At 40.6% G+C, this 20,489-nt stretch overlaps 1 protein-coding gene across 5 annotated transcripts in view; it reads right to left on the reverse strand.

Annotated features, from left to right (window-relative positions):
* Positions 1-20,489, reverse strand: part of LOC126293632 (F-box/LRR-repeat protein fbxl-1-like) — a 72,361-nt gene that overhangs the window by 29,701 nt on the left and 22,171 nt on the right. For all 5 annotated transcript variants that reach the window (XR_007552327.1, XR_007552326.1, XM_049986907.1 and 2 more), the window contains exons 5-6: positions 5,276-5,461; positions 1,345-1,524 (exon numbers count right to left, since the gene is read on the reverse strand). Coding sequence is in view for 3 of the 5 variants with exons in the window: in XM_049986907.1 (XP_049842864.1) it covers positions 1,345-1,524; positions 5,276-5,461 (366 nt within the window). In the remaining 2 variants the exon portion in view is untranslated. The remainder of the gene's footprint in view (positions 1-1,344; positions 1,525-5,275; positions 5,462-20,489) is intronic.

The following is a 20,489-nucleotide window of genomic DNA, read 5'->3' on the forward strand; positions in this document are numbered from 1 at the left end:
CAGTCTAAATGTGTAAGAACTGGCTGGCCAATTTATGCATCTCCTATGTACTATGAAACGCCCATCAAACGTTCTGTCAAGGGTCAGCCTAATGTTCACTGCAGAATGTGCAGGTGCACCATCATGTTGATACCACATATGTCTACATGTTTCCAGTGGGACATTTTCTAGCAGGGTTGGCAGATCATTTTGTAGAAACTTGGATGTATTTTTCATCTGTTTGGGTGCCTTAACGTAAGCAAGGACCAATGAGATGGTTGCCAATTACTCCGCACCATACATTTACATTCCACAGTCACTGTCGCTCTATCTGCCAAAGCCACAATGATGTAGTGACACATGATACAGGTGAAATTTGTGACAATGAAGTATGCAAATTACACTACTTCGACTCATTGCACTGCCTCTAGCGATGTCACGTGAACTCGTGTGGGTTCACAGCAACAGCAGCTAATACACCAACTGTACCTGCTTCTCCTATGATGGGTTTGGTATGGATTCGTTTGTGTGTTATGACCATACCTGTTGCATAAAATTGTTTGTAGATGTTTTGCAATGTGCGGCACGTTGGATGCTCTCTGTCCGGGTACCTTTCTGCATACAACCTGCAGGCTGGAACCTGCATTGTGTCTACACTTGTGACATAGATGAGTATCATCTCTGCCTTTTCAGTGTTACAATAAACCAGTTCTTACAACACTGTACACACTGTTGTACTTGCGACCTTCTCACATTCCTACTGTGCATACTTCTGTTCTTACTTGTGTACAGTACACTACCACAAACATCCGGTAACACAGTGTACTACAGTTATTCTGAGTGCAAGGACTAATTTATCAAGCACTACATGCAGACACTGAGACTGCCAAACTCATAAACATTGTAGTCTTAGTAAACATACCCCTACGGATCTTGTCTGTTACAACATACGACTGAACATCTGAGGTTTCTAGGGTCAACTTTACATTACAAATCACTCTGGATGTACTTAACCTTTTACAATGTAACAAATGGCACTGATTAAGCATTTGTTTCTATTTCCAGTTGTGCTAAAACAATAACAGGTTTCCATTAAAAAACTATAAGTACATTTTGAAAATCAGACTTCCGTGCATTTCTCAATGGTTTGTGTTAACCAATTACAACAACCCCTCTCCTCACTTTCAGTCTGAGGAATTAGTTACTGAATGATTTTTGTGGTTTGTAGGGTTTTCCAGCAGTAATGTTAGGTGACTCGCCATGTATATAAAAAAGTAAAAGAACTGTTCACCACTTCATGAGTTATGATTTGATTACTCAGTTACTTTGCCTACATAGCACTGCAAAGCCAGCAACATTCCTTACATTTCAAGCTGTTCCAAATGGTAGATCTGAGAGAAGGCGGCATCAGATAGCAAATGACAACCTCTGACAATGAGTTCCCGCAAAGCGGGACACCCGCGACTGATGGCAATTACTGTGTCATCATCCAGACCGTAGCCTCCTCGTAGGTCCAGAAGCCTCAGTTTTGGCAGTCCACCGTCCCTTAAAAACATAAGCAAGCAGACAGTTCATATTGAACCAGATTATTTTTTCTTCCTAATAGAAAAAATTAAAAAGAATAATTTTACAGGATCTGCTAACAAGGTGAGGGCAAACCCTGATCATAAATTTTGACGACTGACATGCTAATCGAGTGCCACTCAAAAGTACCTCTTGTGGGAGAATTTAGAACATGACACACTATTCAGTTTGGATCAGGTAGAATTATTGTTGGAACACATGCAAATTGTATTTTTGTGTATCAGATCAAAAACATGATAGTTTGCCGGATTTTGACTGGCTTTAGATATATTTGACAGATAACCAACAGTGACATTTTGAGATGATCATTATACAGGAAAGGGGGGGGGGGGGGGGGGGAGAGGAATGGGGGGAAAGGGGGGGGAGAGGAATGGGGGAAAAGGGGGGGGGGCACAATAATAAAATTAGAGTAGGGCGCACAACATCAAATTAAGCATAATTTCCTCATAACCATAGGTGACAAATGTGCCACCTTGATGACAGGGCCACAAAATGGCAGCCAATCAGAGAAGAGCATGTGGAAGTTTGTCTGGCAAGTAAGAGTGAATATCTGTGTGTGTGTGTGTGTGTGTGTGTGTGTGTGTGTGTGTGTGTGTGTGTGTTTGTTTGTTTGTGTCCAGTAAATGCAGGTTTTATGAATAAACTGCAGTTGTACTTTTTTTTAAAAAAAAAAAAAGTTAATTCACACTGCTTTACGTCTGCAAAAATCAAAACTTGTAGCCTTTGGAACTCATGATTGAGAACACTGCAACTCCCAGTACCACCAGTCCACTGTCTTATGGCAGTACAGTTTCTCCAGTACAGTTTATTATCTTAATAAATTAATGGGTTACAGTATTATTAGTGTAGTAAACATCACAGATAATTCATGTCTAATGTAAGTACCATTGGATAGGAATTCGAAGTTTGCACAGATTTGACTGTTCAGCTGAAATCTTCAGTTTCTGTTTATTTAAATAGTAATTGCACTCTCTGACATAACTGGTATTATATGGGGCAAGTTAGTTCAAACACATACACTTCCACACACTCACTGTTGATTGCTTGTGTTTATGGAAGTAGCTCAACAATGGTGCATTTTCAACTGCTACATCTTCATTTAAATCTTGATCTGTACACCAAAAGCCACCTTACAGTGTGTGGAGGAGGGTACTTGGTGTACCACTGTGATTTCCCCTCTTTCCTGTACCAGTCACAAACAATTCACGTAAAGAATAATTCTTGGCAATACTGTGTGAGTGCAAATCTCTTTCTTTCACCTTCGCAGTTTTTTCACAAGACTATTCTAGGAATGTACACTCTCAGAACTTTAACAGTAAGCAACGCTGGGGAACAGCTCTTTTGCAGCTTCTGCCACTGAAGATGGCTGAGCACATCTGTGACACTTTCACACTCACTAAACAAATATGCAACAAAACATGCTGCTCTTCTTTGAATATTTTCTATTTCCTCTATCAATCCTGTCTGGTACTGGTCCCAGACTGAAGGGCAACACTCAAGTATTGTTCGAAAGACGGTTTTATAAGCTACAACCTCGTGGACTACACTGAGGTTGTAAGTCACGAGAAAGAGGTACGTACGTATACACATGTCAGTAGTATCATGTACACAAAGTATAAAAGGGCAGCGCATAGTTGGATTATTCAGGTGATTTGTGTGATAAGGTTTCAGACATCAGTATGGCTGTGTGGCAGCAGCTAACATACTTTGAAAGTGAAATAGTAATTGGAGCTAGATGAGTGGGACAATCCACTTTAGAAATTGTCATGGAATCCAATATTCCTGTATCCACAGTGCCAAGAGTGTGCCAAGTATACCAAATTTCAGGCATTAACTCTCACAACAGGCAACACAATGGCTGCCTGCCTTGAGAACAGCGCCTTCTGCTCAGAGTTGCCAGTGCTAATAGACAAGCAACACTGTGTGAAATACCTGTAGAAATCAATGTGTAACATAGGACAAATGTATTAGTTATGACAGTGTGGCAAAACTTGGCATCAACGCCCGACGGCAGCAGACGACGTACACGCGTGCCTCCGCTAACATCACATCGCCTATAGTGCCTCTCCATAGTGCCTGGGCTCATGCCCGCATCAGTTGGACTGGAAAACTGTGGGCTGGTCAAATAAGTCCCAGTTTCAGTCAGTAAGAGCTGACAGTAGGGACTGAGTGTGGCATAGATCCCACCAAGCCGTGGACCCACGTCGTCAACGACGCACTGCGCGAGGTAGAGGGTAGGTCCGTAATGGTGTGGGCTGTGTTTACTGGAATGGACTTGGGCCTATGGACCAAATGAACAGATCATTGACTGGAAATGGTTATGTTCAGCTCCTTTGAGACCATTTGCAGCTGTTCACAGTCTTCATGTTCCCAAACAACAATGAATTTTTTATGGATAACAATGCGCCATGTCAGCAGGCCACAATTGCTCGTGATTGGTTTGAAGAACATTCTGGACAATTCGAGCAAATGATTTAGCCACTCAGATTGCCTGACATGAATCTCAGTGAACATTTATGGCACATAATCAAGATGTCACTTTGTGCACAAAATACTACATCGCAACATTTTTATACACTACCCATTTTTATAATATGTTGCATATCTCTTGTTGCTGGCAATGGTCCACCAGGATTTAAAAAAAATTAAAAAAGTCTGAATCATCACAGTGTAGCTTTGACCACTGTTCTGTCTTTTTCCACAGAGTGAATCACCTTTTCATGTAATGTAGAGGCATTGACAGTCTGTGTGGGACTAAAGTCTCCCCTCGGCATACCTAAATCGTCATCCTGCAGGATGTCAAAGTTGAATTTCCTGGCAGGCAGACCTCATCTGTACCAAAGTTATCCACACACCTCAGGACTACACAAGCTCGACCTATTCTCTTACGCTTGCTATATTACCACGCAGAGAATGTACAACATATTCATCCCTTTAGTGGATTCCAACAGCTCCACAGCACTCATCATCTCACTTGATAAGTCATTACCCATATTCACCAAGACTATCAATTCTGTATCTGTCGTTATCATACTGTAAAAACTGAACTTCAGTGGACACATCTGCAGTGTATTTGGTACCACCTTCATTATACCTGAAACTTGTGACAATGTCACACTAACAGTTGTCGTTCACAGCTGGACTGTTCACCCATATCCAGAAAATATAGTCAAGGACAACACAGTATCCATCACCACCAAGTGGCACTACTTCCATATGGTACTGAAAATTTCATATTCCAACAATGAAACTGAGCCATGTTGATCCCAAAGACACCACATCATTGTCCCTCACTCCACACAACATATATTGTGTAATCTCGACATATCACCTGGAAATGCTCGTAAAATTTTTGTAGTTTAAGACTGTTATAGAGGCAGCATGGCTCAGTATTTCTACAGGGGACTTGCAACGAGTTGTCATGTGCACGCTATGTAAAGTTGCTGCAGTATGGTGGGCAGAAGGAGATCTGACACAATATTAAGAGGTATCCCATGACCTTTACAACCTCAGTGTACAACAAATTCTGATAAATGTAACCAAACAAAAATGCTGTAAAACATACAAGAGTGAGTAGCTACTACTTATCAATGGCTGGAGAACTCTGTGCCATTCAACCCAGTTTCATTAGCTGGAACCTCAGTAATTTTAATTACCTCTAATCCTAACAGATTATAGGTTCACGAAAAATTTTGTTCACCACGTAACTTACGTAAATGCCAGAGCAGCTGTGCCTGGTGGTGCCGGTTTGATGATCGCCATCTTAAGTACCTTCAAGTTCTTCAGACGTCCCAGGGCAGTAAAAGCCTCCCTCGCGTCATCGCGGACTATGTCATAACCGTAAAGTTGCAGACACTCCAAGCTGTCAGCACAGACTGTCAGCAATGGTAGAACACACCTATTAACAACATGAAAATTATTTATCACATTTCAGAAGTCCAAAGAAACACAGTACCTTCTGTTCTAACTACAAATTGACGGTTCTTACCATGTCACTACTATGTCAGTTACCAATGGAATATGCAATATCATTACTATTACCTTCACATCCATTTTTTCAATAAGGACAGAAATTGAAGCACTGAGTTAAAATTTGTGCTACAGCCTTAGACCTGAACCCGGGTCTTCTGCTTATTACGTTGATGTGCGAACGACTACATTGCCATAGCATTGTCACTATGACAGCTGCACACCCTTGTCCAGTGCCCTCCCTGATACAAATTTTAATTCACATCTTCGGCCCATTTCCCCCTGCTCAAATTGTCAGTATTGCCGAGACTCTCCGACATTGGAATAGCACCCCAGCTTAGTACATAATGGGGAAATCCTGACCGTACCTCAGTTGTAGGTAACCTAGCGATCTGATTTTTATCTCCGATAAGGATAGAATCTGAAGTAATGGATTAAAATTTGTGCCACAGCCAGGACTTGAAGCTGGGTCTCCTGCATAATAGGCAAGTATGCTAAACACTATACCACTGTAGCATTTTGGTTACTACAGCTGCACGCACTACCCTACTCCAGTGTCCTCCATAATACAAACTGCAATCCCACTTTCAGCCCATTGTCCCCTTTGGGCGGGAGGCAGGAACTAAAGTTTGGCTTAGGGAGGGAATTGGAATACGGTAGTCTGTGCAACTCTGGTAGCCACAATGTTATAACAGTATAGTGGTTAGCACACCTGCCTACTAAGCAGGAAACCCAGGTTCGGGTCCTGGCCATGGCACAAAAATTTTATTCATTACTTCAGCTTCTGTTGTTGTTGTTGTTGGTGGTGGTGGTGGTGGTGGTGGTGGTGGTGGTCTTAGGTCCTGAGACTGGTTTGATGCAGCTCTCCACGCTACTCTATCCTGTGCAAGCTTCTTTATCTCCCAGTACCTACTGCAACCTACATCCTTCTGCATCTGCTATTCATCTCTTGGTCTCCATATATAATTTTTACCCTCCACCCTGCCCTCCAATACTAAATTGGTGATCCTTTGATACCTCAGAAAATGTCCTACCAACTGATCCCATCTTCTAGTCAAGTTGTTCCACAAACTTCTCTTCTCCCCAATTCTATTCAGTACCTCATTAGTTACTTGATCTACCCATTTGATATTTCAGCATTCTTCTGTAGCACCACATTTCGAAAGCTTCTATTCTCTTCTTGTCTAAATTATTTATCGTCCATATTTTACTTCCATAGATGGCTACACTCCATACAAATACTTTCAGAAATGACTTCCTGACATTTAACTCTATACACGATGTTAACAAATTTCTCTTCTTCAGAAATGCTTTCCTTGCCATTGCCAGTCTACATTTTATATCCTCTCTACTTCGACCATTATCAGTTATTTTGCTCCCCAAATAGCAAAACTCCTTCACTACTTTAAGTGTCTCATTTCCTAATCTAATTCCCTCAGCATCGCCCAACTTAATTCGACTACATTCCATTATCCTCGATTTGCTTTTGTTGATGTTCATCTTATATCCTCCTTTCAAGACACTATCCATTCCGTTCAACTGCTCTTCCATGTCCTTTGCTGTCTCTGACAGAATTAACCATACAGTAAAGCTGCATGCACTTCAGCTTCTATCCTGATCAAAGATAAAACTGAGCCAGACTCATGTCTCCAGAAAAATATAATTCCATCAGATGAATGCATTTATTTTTGTAAAAAGTACACCCATAATTAACAAATTCTATCTCTATACATTAAACATAATGGCCCCGGATAGACTGTTAGAAAATTCCATTCATTACAAAATAGTTTGCACTGCTCAGTTTTTAATACTACTACTAAGGCATCATATGTGAACAATACCTTTTTGCCTCTGCAAAGTGTGTATTCAATATTTAGTGTGCACATGTGATACCTAATGAGTCTATGCTGTCACCTGTCAGTTGCTCATGTCCCGGAGTAAAAAAAAAAAAAAAAAATATAAAGTACCATTTTTAAATGGTATTTGAAGTACATAGGCACAAATTACTCTATGCTTCTATAAAAAGACAAGTCATCATTTAAAGCTGTTAACAAAAATCTCAAAAAGTTCTTGACTGATTTACTTCAGATTTTTACAGGATTCTCTAATAAACGTATGGACGGACATACTCTGCAAGAATTTTAACCGTACAGGTTTTCGAGAAAGAAAAGTGCTGTGCTGTTAAAATATGCATTTTCATTTTTCTTTGCAGTCAGTTTTAACTATGATAAAAGTGCATTTAAACCACTAGACACATTGTTTCTGCAATACATATTCTTCCCCCCTTTTATATATAAAGGAGAAAGAATAAATGTTGGAGAAACTATATATACCGGGTGTTCATTTTAATTGAAGACATTAAAATATCTCAAAAATTACACATTGTATTGAAAAAAGTTATTATTCCAATTTCTCCCCATTCTCTCTCTCTCTCTCTCTCTCTCTCTAGATTAAGACTCTGCAGCAAGGTTTACATATGTTTTGACTGAAGCATTTTCTTGATTTCGTCACAGGCAGTGCCATAATTGGAGGAACAGAAATGGGTACACAATCATAATTTACAGTACATTTCTCGATGGCCCTTGAATATCCAGTGCACGTGGTCCCACACTTCCATACTGCAAGGGTAGGACAGGCCAGTATTTGCCAATTTCTGACTGGAAACCCCATTCACAACATTGTATTCCTCCAACAGAGAACTACTCGATACACCACTTTGGGTGTGGCTTGAGGTGAACACTACTCTCCTTTTCCAGTTAAAGTGTTCAAATGTAGTACCACCAACTTCAATACACTTAGTGATCAGCTTTTCAAATAACTCTACAAGGACAGAAGCATATCTGCAGGAATGTCACCACAGACATTTTTGATGATGTGGTCAACCATGTTTTTACAGCCTATTGGCACCTGTTAGCATACTTTATCTTTTAAACATCCCCATTGAAATAAACCGTGACCTAGTGAGCCAGTTAGTAGAGCCACCTCTTTTCATAAACTGACCAGTGTAAACACGGCCTAATCTATCCTTTCTTCATTGGCGTAATGCACTGGGCAGCCATCATGCTGAAACCACAAATAATGTTTAATGTACAGGGAAACATCCTGCATTAGTACTGGTAGTTCCTGTTTCAAAAATGTTCGATATTTGCGGCCAGTCATCGAGCCATTGATAAAATGCAGACCAATAAGTTTGTTCTCCATGACGCCACATCGTATGTTAACTGACCGAGGACATTTATGGTCAGCTTGTCGTAATCAGTGGGGACTGTCTACACTCCAGAATGCATGTTATGCAGGTTAATACTACCATGGTTTGTGAATGTAGATTCACCAGAAAATAGTACTTCAGCAAAGAACGTAGGGGTCATTTGCATTTGTTGATGTACCCATTCATGAAACACTACTCGATCGTGGAAATCGGAGCCACGAGGTTCTTGATGCAGTGACAGGAGGTGTGGATGATACTGATGACAATTCAGTATTGTGACAGTACTGCCTACGGACACATCAGAGTCGCAGTGTAACTGCCGGGTGCTGATCCGTAGACTAGTGCACTGCCGCTAGTACAGCTATTTCATTAGTTTCTCCTATAACATGTTTGCTTTGGTCCCTTTTGCCAGTTTATATGCTGCTGTCAGACAAAGGCATTCGCAGCCTTGTAAAAGAATGAATGAGAATGAGCTCTCTCTGGAAAATGCTCGGCATACGAGGAAACAACAGCCTCGACATTTCTCCTACATTCTCCGTAAATCAGGATTGTTTCAGTTTTTTCTTCCCTCATCGTCCGCTTGCATTTCTGTTCCCCAAACGATAGGTACGTGTGCAGGCAATAAACACTGTAGAAGTATCGTAATGTTTATAGTCGCTTCCTGCTCTACGTCTACACGATACGTGAGCTCCTGTTGCAGTGTGCAGCCTGTTAAGATACATCGTAGCTCTCTGCACAGCGACAGTGGTGTGTCGAGTAGGCCCCTGTTTGATATGTCAGAGGAATACAACATTGCAAATGGGGTTTACAATTAGATGTTATGAAATACTGGCCCGTCCTACCCTCGCATCATGGGGGTGGGTCCCACGTGTCACTGGATACTCAAGGGCCACTGAGTACCACGTTGTAAATCACGACTGGGCACCCACTTCTGTTCCCCATTACAGCACCATCTGACGTAGATTCTGACTACGTAGACTTCCCAGCATGTAAGGAGGCATAATTACAGAAACCAGTACCTGTATGTTAGAAGTACTGAGCCTGGCTGTTGAGACACTTATCCCACTGTGACACAGAGCAGTGAATGACTGCCTCATAAAATTCCTGGGACTGCGATGTTAACCAGTTATGCACGTACAGCTGGGTGTCGCCATCCACATGAGTGCAGGAAAGGTTATGCTGACCTTCTTTGACCAAGATGGCCCCCTTCTGATTCACTTACTGCAGCACAGGACAACAGTGAATACCCAGTGTTACTCACAAGCCTTGACCACCCTTGGCCAAGCTATCGAATCAAAACGACCAAGCAACCTCACCCGTGGGGTCATTCTGCTCCAAGACAATGCAAAGCATCATACGGCCGACACAGTCGAGGCACTCCTCAGAAATTCAAATGGGAGGTTCTCGGCCACCCTTCATACGGCCCGGACCTCTCTCCCTGTGATTACGTTTTGTCTCCTTAAAAAGGGTCTGAGGGACAAACGATTCACCTCAGATGACGATGTCCAGCTGTACGTGCAGATCTGTTTAACATTTCAGCCCTGAAAATTTTATGAGACAGCCATTCACTGCCTTGTATCACAGTAGGACAAATGTCTCAGCAGCCAGGGTCAATATCTCTAACACATAGGAATTGGTTTCTGTAATTATGCCTCTGGCTCATTTCTTTTTGAATGCCCCTTATATTAACAGATCAAATTCTTGCCAGGTCTTCAGCTGGCTCACAGTCATCTGTACACAATATTTCCACGATCTACTTGGCCACCATCATATGGTGAGAAAAGCTGAGCCACTGTCACCGATAACTGATTCAAACCGAGAACGACATAACCTTTATACGCAGCATGTAAAGGTTCCGTCATTCATGGCTTGAATCAGTTATCGGCGAGAGCAGCTTAGCTCTCACCACCAGATGATGGCAGCCGAGTGGACCACAGAAATTGTGTGTGCAGATAACAGTTTGATCCAGCTAAAGACCCAACAAGAATTTGATCTGATGTAGATTTTGCTGTAGAATTGTAATCTGCACAAAAAAAACAGGGGTTCCTATAAAATATTTCAAAGTTTTCCTGGCCACCCTTGCATTAGGTAGCATTGGGTGTTGAGTGGTGGTATCGACGGATGTCTCCCTGTGAGACAAAGAAACTGGAATTATAACTTTTTTTAATTGGATGTGTAGTTTGAGATATTTCGGTTGCTTGGTTGATTTGGTGGGAGGTACGAAACAGCAAGGTCATCAGTCCCATTGGATTATGGAAGGAAGTCAGCCATGTCCTTTCGAAGTAATCGTCCCAGCATTTGTCTAAAGTGATTTAGAGAAATCACAGAAAACCTAAATCAGGATGGCCGGATGCGGGTTTAAACCATCGCCTTCCCAAATGTTTGTCCAGTGTGCTAACCACTGCGCCACCTCACTAGTTGCTGCTTTGTTTTCTTCATCACAGTCAGTTTTAACAGGAAATGTGGAAGCTGTGTGTTGGCTTACTGCCTTATGATTCAAACAGTGTAAAATACTGTCACTGAAGCTACTATCGTCACAGGTCTAGCAGCATGAGAGATCCCACCTAATGCACTCATTTATTTCAAATGATTTCAATTCCAAATCAAGTTTTCACTGGCTATAAACAAGGCTCTAGATCAGAAAGAAAGAAAGGGAGAGGGGCAATGGAGATGAACAGAGAGTGGGGGAAGGAAGAGGAACTCAACATACAGAGAGAGAGAGAGAGAGAGAGAGAGAGAGAGAGAGAGAGAGAGAGAGAGAGAGAGAGGGGGGGGGGGGGAGGTGGAGAGTGGTGGGAGGGGGGGAGAGGGGGAGGGGGAGAGTGGAGGAGGGGGAGAATGGAGGGAGGGGGGAGGAGGGAGGGAGAGGTTGGAGGTGGAGAGCGGACGGAGGGGGGAGGAGGGGGGAGAAGAAGATCAGGACATATATCCAGTCCCCAAATTTATCAACTGCAAGGTACTGTCAGGTTCGCTAGTCTCTGTACCAAACATCTTTGTCAACATCGCACCAAAAATTTAATTCTCACAAACTGCAAAGGGCAGAAGCACAATTCCATTCCAATGTCCCTGAACAGAGGAAGGTTAAGATATGAAGTTTCAAACATTTATGTACCCAAGGTGAGCACCATATATATTACATGACAAATATCAGAAAGGCATCTCGTTTTTTGTCACAAACAAATCGGCCGTCCCTAGTTATTGAACTCACTGCTTTGACAATTTGATATCTTACAGCTGAAGAGCAGCAGGCATACTTAGGACAAAACCAATCTTTCATGGTCACCTGCGAGTAAAAATCACAGGGCATTGGGTCCACTGACCATCAGTGATGAAACTCATCATCTGATCACCTCCAAACCAGCATTCAGGAATGGTGTTATTGAGTAATGTCTGATGTTGTTTGAGAAGTGAAGCATCTTGCATGCAGCTGATGTTATGTGAATCACTCGGTTGGGGAAACAATCAGTTATCTAGACCATTTGGATGTGACATTCCTGTGACGCGTTTTCAGAAAAAAATATGGGTTGAACATAAACTTTGTTCTCAGACATCACACAGCAGATGATAATCTTTGGTGTGTATCCTTCATATGGAGTAATTACAATAAGATTTCACTTATCCAAAATCTAACATTGTGTCGATTAGCTATTCCGGAGCAAGGAAAGTGGATTCATCTAAAACAATTATTTGTTTGGAAATGTGTCTTCTTCCATATCCTCTAGAATAGCAGTACAAAATTTGTAACTTTTGGTGTGGTCATTAGGATACGATGCATGCAATAACTGCAATCTGCATGGCTCATGATGTAGGTGGTGTTGTGGTTTTCCTGGAGCTCCTTTTGGAATTCATATGGATACAAACTATATTTTGATCTGATGTATGACAATGACTCACACCTCCCCGTATGCAGACACAACCATCAATCCCGTTCATAAATGCACTTTTAATATTAACAACAGACTGATTTTACTAACCGCAGCACACAAAACTATTATCCCTGTGGTGTTGCCATTTTCCTGCAAATAAACTGTGGTGTTGATTGAACTCTTATGTGGCCTCTTCAAAACTTCCTATCTTTCTCAGTTTAGAAGTGTCTGAGTTGCATTTCTACCTCCTACAATTCTTTTGGAATAATCCTGCACTTTGGCATGTTACCAAAAAACACACAACAGGTGTGAGACTGACTGCTGGGCATTCATTAATGGGCAATACTAAGAAAATGATGTGCATGCTGGGAAATGCCCGTACTAGCACTGGAGAAATTGTGTGAGAGAACTTGATGTGGCAGCAGCATTTCATATAATACAACTACTACACTTAACATGCCAACTGATTGCTGCAATTCAGTTGGGGCTTACTCAGCTGACAAAATCCAGTAAATTAATAGCTTGTTAATTTCAGAATATACTGATTTTGATGAAATAAATATGTATTTAAGGGTGAATAATTATTCCCTGTCTGAAATCTGTCTCATTGTCCTTAATAGTAGCAAAGGACATGAGCCAGAATTACTATTAACATTCTTGCATTTAAAGTATCAATTTTGCAAATAAAAACAACCTTCTCTTGCTGCACTGTATTTTATTTCCCCAGATGTGTTTCACCTTTCATACTTTAAGGCATCTTCGAAGGGATCTAGAATGATACAGTTTTGTATTGATGTGTATTATTTGTAGATTATAAAATAACCCACTTCTTGTTTTTTTATGTGAATGAGTGATAACTTACAGTGCTTACCTCCTGGATGTCCAGCATGTGACCAGATGAGGGGAAACACAGATGCCAATCAAAAACGCGAAGAACTGTAAGTAATCATTTATTTTACATAAAAAACAAGATGTGAACTATTTTATAATCTACAAAACACATATCAAAACAAAACTGTATCATTTTAGATCCCACTGAAGATGTCTTAAAGTAAAAAAAGGTAAAACACATTTGGGAAAATAAAATAAAGTGCAGTAAGAAAACGCAAGTTTTATTTACAAAACAAATATTTCAATGCTTGCTGTGGAGGATGGCCACACAAACAAACTTGTTAAAGTAGAGGTATTTATTAATTTTGTTAGTTTTAATCCTTTAGAATCATGCCCGACTTGTCCTAATCTTGATGTGATTCTTCAACTTCTGCCAGAGTATTTCTCACTCAAACAGTCCACGGGTGTACTGGCGGTCCATAGTGTCCAACGGGCACAATATTTCGGTGATCAGACATGTCGCCATCATCAGGTGCACTGATGAACTGAGCTCCTGAGGGTGGGTGGCCATCCTAAATCCCCTTCCCCGCGAGGCGTTCTCTCCGTGCCCGCTGCTGCGCGTCGGCGGTCGCTGAGAGGCTGGTGTCGGCATCTGTGATGGTGTCGGTGTAACTGCCTCGTCCGCCCTGGTAGCTCATTCGTTTTCTTTGCTGTGCCTCTTTTTAATTAGACTCAGTGCTGGTTCCATGCCTTGCTGAGGTTATAGCCACAATCTCTGTTGAGTCCGTCCCTGGTACGAATTTCGATAGCCTCTCTTAATGACGCTGTCCCAGTATTTAGATGTCTGTGCCAAGACTCTGGTATGTTGGTAGTCCATATCATGATTTTCGGACAAACAGTGCTCTGCGACTGCTGACTTGTTGGGGTACGTAAGTCGAGTGTGCCTCTGATGTTCTCAGCAACGATCTTCGATGGTGCATACGTCCTGTCCAATGTAAGTCTTCCCACACTCACAGGGAATCTGGTATATGCCGGCCTTCTGCAAACCGAGATCATCTTTGACACTTCACAATAATGCTCGTGTTTTATGGGGCGGGCAAAAGACAGTTCCTACTCGTAACTACCAACGAAATTTGTACCAGGGACGGACTCATCAACAGAGATTGCGGCTATAACCTCAGCAAGGCATGGGAACCAGCACTGAGTCTGCGACCAGGGCGGACGAGGCAGTTACACCGATGCCACCACTGATGCCACCACTGATGCCGACACCAGCCTCTCAGCGACTGCTGCAGTGCAGCTGCGGGCGCGGAGAGAACGCCTCGAGGGGGCAGGGGATTTAGGACGGCCACCCACCCTCAGGAGCTCAGTTCGTCAGCACACCTGACGGTGGTGACATGTCCGATCACTGTAATATTGTGCTTGTTGGACACTATGCACCGCCAGTACACCCGTGGACTGTTAGTGTCCTAATTTTGATTCTGGTATCAGTACTGTGACCATTCGGTGTGTACCTACAGCCAGACCTATCTTGCACTGCTGTTTATAGATACTCAGTTGTTTAATAATGCTCCCCGACTTCTTTCATCCAATTGTTCCCTGTCTAGCATGTTGTGTCCTCTACCTTCCTGGTCAATGTCTTGTCAACCATCCTCATGAAGTACTTGGCAAATGTCAGTCTTCTCTTTTGTATGGGCCTGAAATTGGTTATAAACTCTCATACAGGGTCTGACTTGATCTGTTGGTCCAAATGCCACTTCATTTTCTTTGTACCACAAATATCTCTCGAGACCTTTTGTTCCTCGTCCTCCAGCTGAATGCGCCCTCTCTCACCATGGTGGACGTCTCCATAGTATATGATGCAGAATTTCTCACTGCTGACATATAATAACTCAGTCTGGCTTTCCTAGACAGGTTTTTCTTTTAAACAGCTTGTCTTTGCAACATATCATTGTTTATGTAGTGTTTGGGACCTGTCTATTTTGCACTTGTCGGTTTGTAACTTTCCCATTACGTTTTCCCAAGATAACGAAAGCTGTTCACATTCCCCACTACTTGTCCTTCAACCTTCCAGTTCATCTCTGCATTCGTGACTTCTGTCTTACTCTACACTAGCTTCTGGCTGGCTTTTGCTGCAACAAAAGCAAGAGTTTTCCAGTGCCATTTGTGCACCTTTTTCGTTCTCATGTAGCAGTGCCATATCATCGGCAAAGCCTAGGTAGCCTACCGTGGTTTTGTTTTATTTTGTACACAGTTTGAAGGGTAACAACTCATTTCCTCAATGAAATCTTTTATTTATTTAAGTATTTCCAACACTAAGCTTCACTACTCGACCCTAGCAGTTGTGCCCATCAAGGTGTCCTTAGCACCAAGGGGCATTCAATAAGTAATGCAGTCCTTTTTTATGAAAGCAGGTTGGTTTTATTCAGTATTCCAATATCCCACATTATTCTCATTCTTTTGAAAACAAAACCCTATTTTTCAACAATCTGCATTCAACCCCAAATACCCCAATAGACACTCTAACAGCATAAACAGCCGAATAAAACACTTCTACGTTAATTTAGACTAAAACATTTTATCTTTAAGTGACATCTGTATGCATAAACATCTAACAACAAGCAGTACATGTTTGAAATGAGTTACAGTGTGTTGAATCAGTAGTTTCAAACTTTTTTACTCAAGATCAAATACTGAAATTGGAGGGGAGGGATGGGGGGGGGGGGGGGGCATGGGGCATCACCTTGGGCTGCGTATGTATCAGTCTTATTATAAATTGATAAACTACATAAATTAGTATGTTAAAAACAAAGATTCCAAGACTTACCAAGCGGGAAAGCGCCGGTAGATAGGCACAATGAATAAAACACACACACAGAATTTCGAGCTTTCGCAACCGGCGGCTGCTTCATCAGGAAAGAGGGAAGGAAACGGAAAGATGAAACGATCTTTCCTTTTCCTTCCCTCTTTCTTGACGAAGCAGCCGCCGGTTGCGAAAGCTCGAAATTCTGTGTGTGTGTTTGTGTATTTTATTCATTGTGCCTATCTATCGGTGCTTTACCGCTTGGTAAGTTTTGGAATCTTTGTTTTTAATATATTTTTCCCATGTGGAAGTTTCTTTCTATTTTATTTAAATTAGTATGTTGTTAGACCCCAACAGAGTGACTATAGAAAGGGCATGATAAGTTGGCCACCAACTTTCAAGTATAGACTGTTAGAAGTCTGCACCATTTGGAACACTTCATGTTGACTGGTCTCTGTTAAATGTAAACTTTCATGGCTGGAAATGTCACAATTGATTAAATGTTCTGGACTGTTATGCCATGGTTGAATGGATTTCACCTTAAAACCATTCAGTCACAGCATAATAGCCCAGAACAGTTTATTAACTGTCTAGCCTATGATGCGTTACTGCAGTCTACGGTGCCAGTAAACTTGAGTTGAAAGTGATTGGTGTTACCGATAACAGTACAATATTTTTCTTAGTAACTAGTCTTGTAATGGAAAAAATAAAAGGTATTCGTGTGATGTAGGCTGTAAATTGAAAGTAATAGCACATGCAGTAGAACATGGAAACAGAGCAGCTGAGTGGCATTTTGGCCCTCCACCAGCAGAAAAAAACCATTCATGATTGCCGGGCTACTAGAGAAGAACTGAAAAAATGAGGAAGACTAACCCTAAATGTGCAAATAGAGGACTAAATACAAAATGGCTGAAAGTAGAAGGTGATGTATTGAAATAGATTCAAGGGCACTATCAAAATGGCTTTGAAATTACTACAAAAATGATTCAACAGTCATAAGTGGAACTTAAAAAGACTTTAAGGGTGTAGTTAGTTGGTGCTACAGGTTTATGAAGTGTCATGGACTTAGCATGTGAACAAAACATAATATTTCAGAAAATGCCACACGAGTATGAGGAGAAAATATTACCTTTTCATTGCTTTATTATTCAATATCAAAAGAAAACCAGATTGGAACTAAGTGAAATAGCGAATATGGACAAAACTCCTCACACATTTTATGTACCAAGTAACAGAGCTGTTGTCATGAAAGGGGCTACAACTAACTATAAAAATATGAATATAATAGAGGGAAACATTCCATGAAAACCCACATCCTTTCATCTTTCCCTCTCCTTCCCTCTTTTCTGACGAAGCAACCGTGGGTTGCGAAAGCTTGAAATTTGTGTGTGTGTTTGTTATTGTTTCTATCAACGTACCAACGCTTTCGTTTGGTAACTTACAGAATCATTGTTTTTAGATACAACTATAAAAATAAGTGGACATGAAAAATGTGCTACACTGTTGTCCTTTCACGTTGTGCTGACAGTACTAAACTTAATCCAATGGCCTCCAATAATCATTTCCAAGAGCAAAACAATGTCAAAACCTTCTGAAGTACTGTCAGGTGGTGGTGTTCATGTACATGACAAAGGTTGAATTGACGAGGCAGTTATGAAATTATGGATCACCAGTAACATAGTGTGGGAGAGAAGGAAAGGCACTTTATCGAAGAGGAGTTCTGTTCCTTTGCTAGATCAGTTTAGTACTCATTTGACAAATTGTGTGAAAGAGAACTGAGACAGGGAAATACAGAGTTTGCTGTTATTCTGGGAGGACTTACTTCACAACTGCAACCTCTTGATGTCTCAATAAAGAAACTATTTAAAGTGTTTATGAGAGAGGAATGGAACAAATGGATGATGAATGAAAGCCAACATGAATTCATGCTGAAGGGAGCTTTAAAATGACCTACAGTCAAACAAGTGTGTCAGTGTATAAAACAGTCATGGTCTAGAGTGAGAGAAGAAATTATTGTTAAATAAGTGTTGCATAAGTAATGCTCTAAATGGCAGTGAAGACCATCTAACATATGAAGAGGACAACAATGATAACGAGGAGGAGGAGGAGAAGAAGAAGAAGAAGAAGAAGAAAGTTCAAATGACAGTTCTCAAGGATTCTAAAGATAAGTTCAGGTTCATACACTAAGAATTTTTCTAACCTGGCTTTGCAATCTAATAATAAAAATGGCAAAAATTTTATTCTCTTAAGAAATTGCTTAAAAATTAAGGTGCATCTTATAGTCTGTAGTGTCTTATGGCCCAGAAAATACAGTAATAACATTAATTTTACCTAAATTTAAATTCATTATGCAATAGAAGACACTGTTAAAAACATTTACTAAAGTTGTGAATGTCATTTTTTTTACTCATTATATTGTATTACAACAATCTCATGTCATACTCCCTGTTACCAATATGTACTGCATTTGAGGGTGACCATCTCTGTAATGTGCATTCACAAAACTGTGTTACTGCCAAATGAAATTTATACCACAATAGCTCATCAGTATGATACATGATGCTCACATGTCCATGAGTTCTCAACACTAGAAAACAAAATGACAAACGAGAAAACATTCCACCTAGAATGCTGTGTAAGCTCGCATTGGCTATCTGCCCCTGAGATAAGTGACCAGCTTCACTTAGCTCGTGGCCAAATTCACCAATGTCAATTAAAATTAAGCACCTCTTCAAGTATTATTGTCTCTCTAATTATTTTGGTTTATCACTGATCAGAAAAACAATCTCCTGAAGAAGTGCGTAAATTTTTTTTTGACGACTGCAGGCTGGGCAAATACTCAATTTGGGACACATGCAGGGTGCAGTTTAACAATCACGGTGTTAAATTAGGCATAAAGTGGAGTAAATAAATGTAACCAGCAGCAGAAAAAAACAAAATAACTAGTTAATAGCAATATTTGTTAAATTTTATGCGTTCATTTCCAAATGAGTTAAGTGGTGTCAAAATGGGCGTGTTTTATAGTCTATAAACACACTGCAACACACTATCTGTGTACTACAAATCGAGAAAAGCTAAGGAATGCAAAATTTGTAGATGACGAACAGGTCTATTACTGACTTTTGCACAGTACAGAAATGACTTGAGTAAAAGCATTAAATGCAATGGCTCAAAGAATGGCATGATTGCTTAAGATTAGAAGTAGCGGTACCAAACATTACTGAAGATGTTTAAAGAGTTACACAATTTTATTAACCTCCAACTTTCCTAAAAGTACCTAAGTAATAATTAGATGTCCACAGTAACAGGAAGAGCAGTATTAGTTGTAAATTTTTAATCTGTTTATTGCACATCAGTTTCAGCTACTATATAGCTATCTTCAGTGCAATTATATCCAAGTCATGATGACTCATCATAAATAAAATTGTACATGGTACCACTGACATTGCACATGAAAAGTGTTTAGTTTAATTGTTTGTTATCTGTAATGTCAAGTGCTACCATGTGGGATTTTATTTATGCTGAGTTGTCATGGTTTGGATGTAATTGCAGTAATTTTAACGTAATTGAACTATGTCAGTATGTTGCATTTTTAATTTAGTGCCCTCCATGCCATAGATTCCACACTAATACACTTATTGGCTTGTTGCTCGATCAGCATTATGGTCTTTATATTTATTCGTTATGGTGTGAGAATGAGTGAAGGGGGGAGGATGAGAAAGAGCATGGGGGAGGGAGGGGGGTTGGTTATTTAGCTTGCATGGTCCCCAGCTTTGATCTTCCCATATTTATGTCTTTCGTTTTCACTCATTGTGCTTCTTTATGGTTTCTTCTCATAGTGCACCACTGCACTATTTGTCCCACTGTCCTGTTTTATTTATTTTGACAACTTTCCTTTTCAGGTGTTTGATTTTTCACTACGAGCCTTGGGAGTGTCTTGGTGTGACACTATGAACTATTGTAAGTACATTTTAATTCTGATTTTTTTTTCTGCCTGTTTACAGGCTTTACATAGATCTATTAAAATCTTTTAAAAAATTCATACAAATTCTCAGAAAAATTTAATTTTTTTGAAAAGATTCATATGCTATTTTGATCATATGTATTACATGGGATCCTTTACTTCTTATGTAGTTCACTTGAAGACTCTGTTTTAACACAGTGAAACCAGTTGTGGCAGTGACAATAAAAAAAAAATCACCAGTTACAGCTGTCTTGAGGTTCATTTTACTTCCATTCACTATGAATT

This window comes from Schistocerca gregaria, chromosome 10 (assembly GCF_023897955.1).
Source record: "Schistocerca gregaria isolate iqSchGreg1 chromosome 10, iqSchGreg1.2, whole genome shotgun sequence".
NCBI classification, from domain to species: domain Eukaryota; kingdom Metazoa; phylum Arthropoda; class Insecta; order Orthoptera; family Acrididae; genus Schistocerca; species Schistocerca gregaria.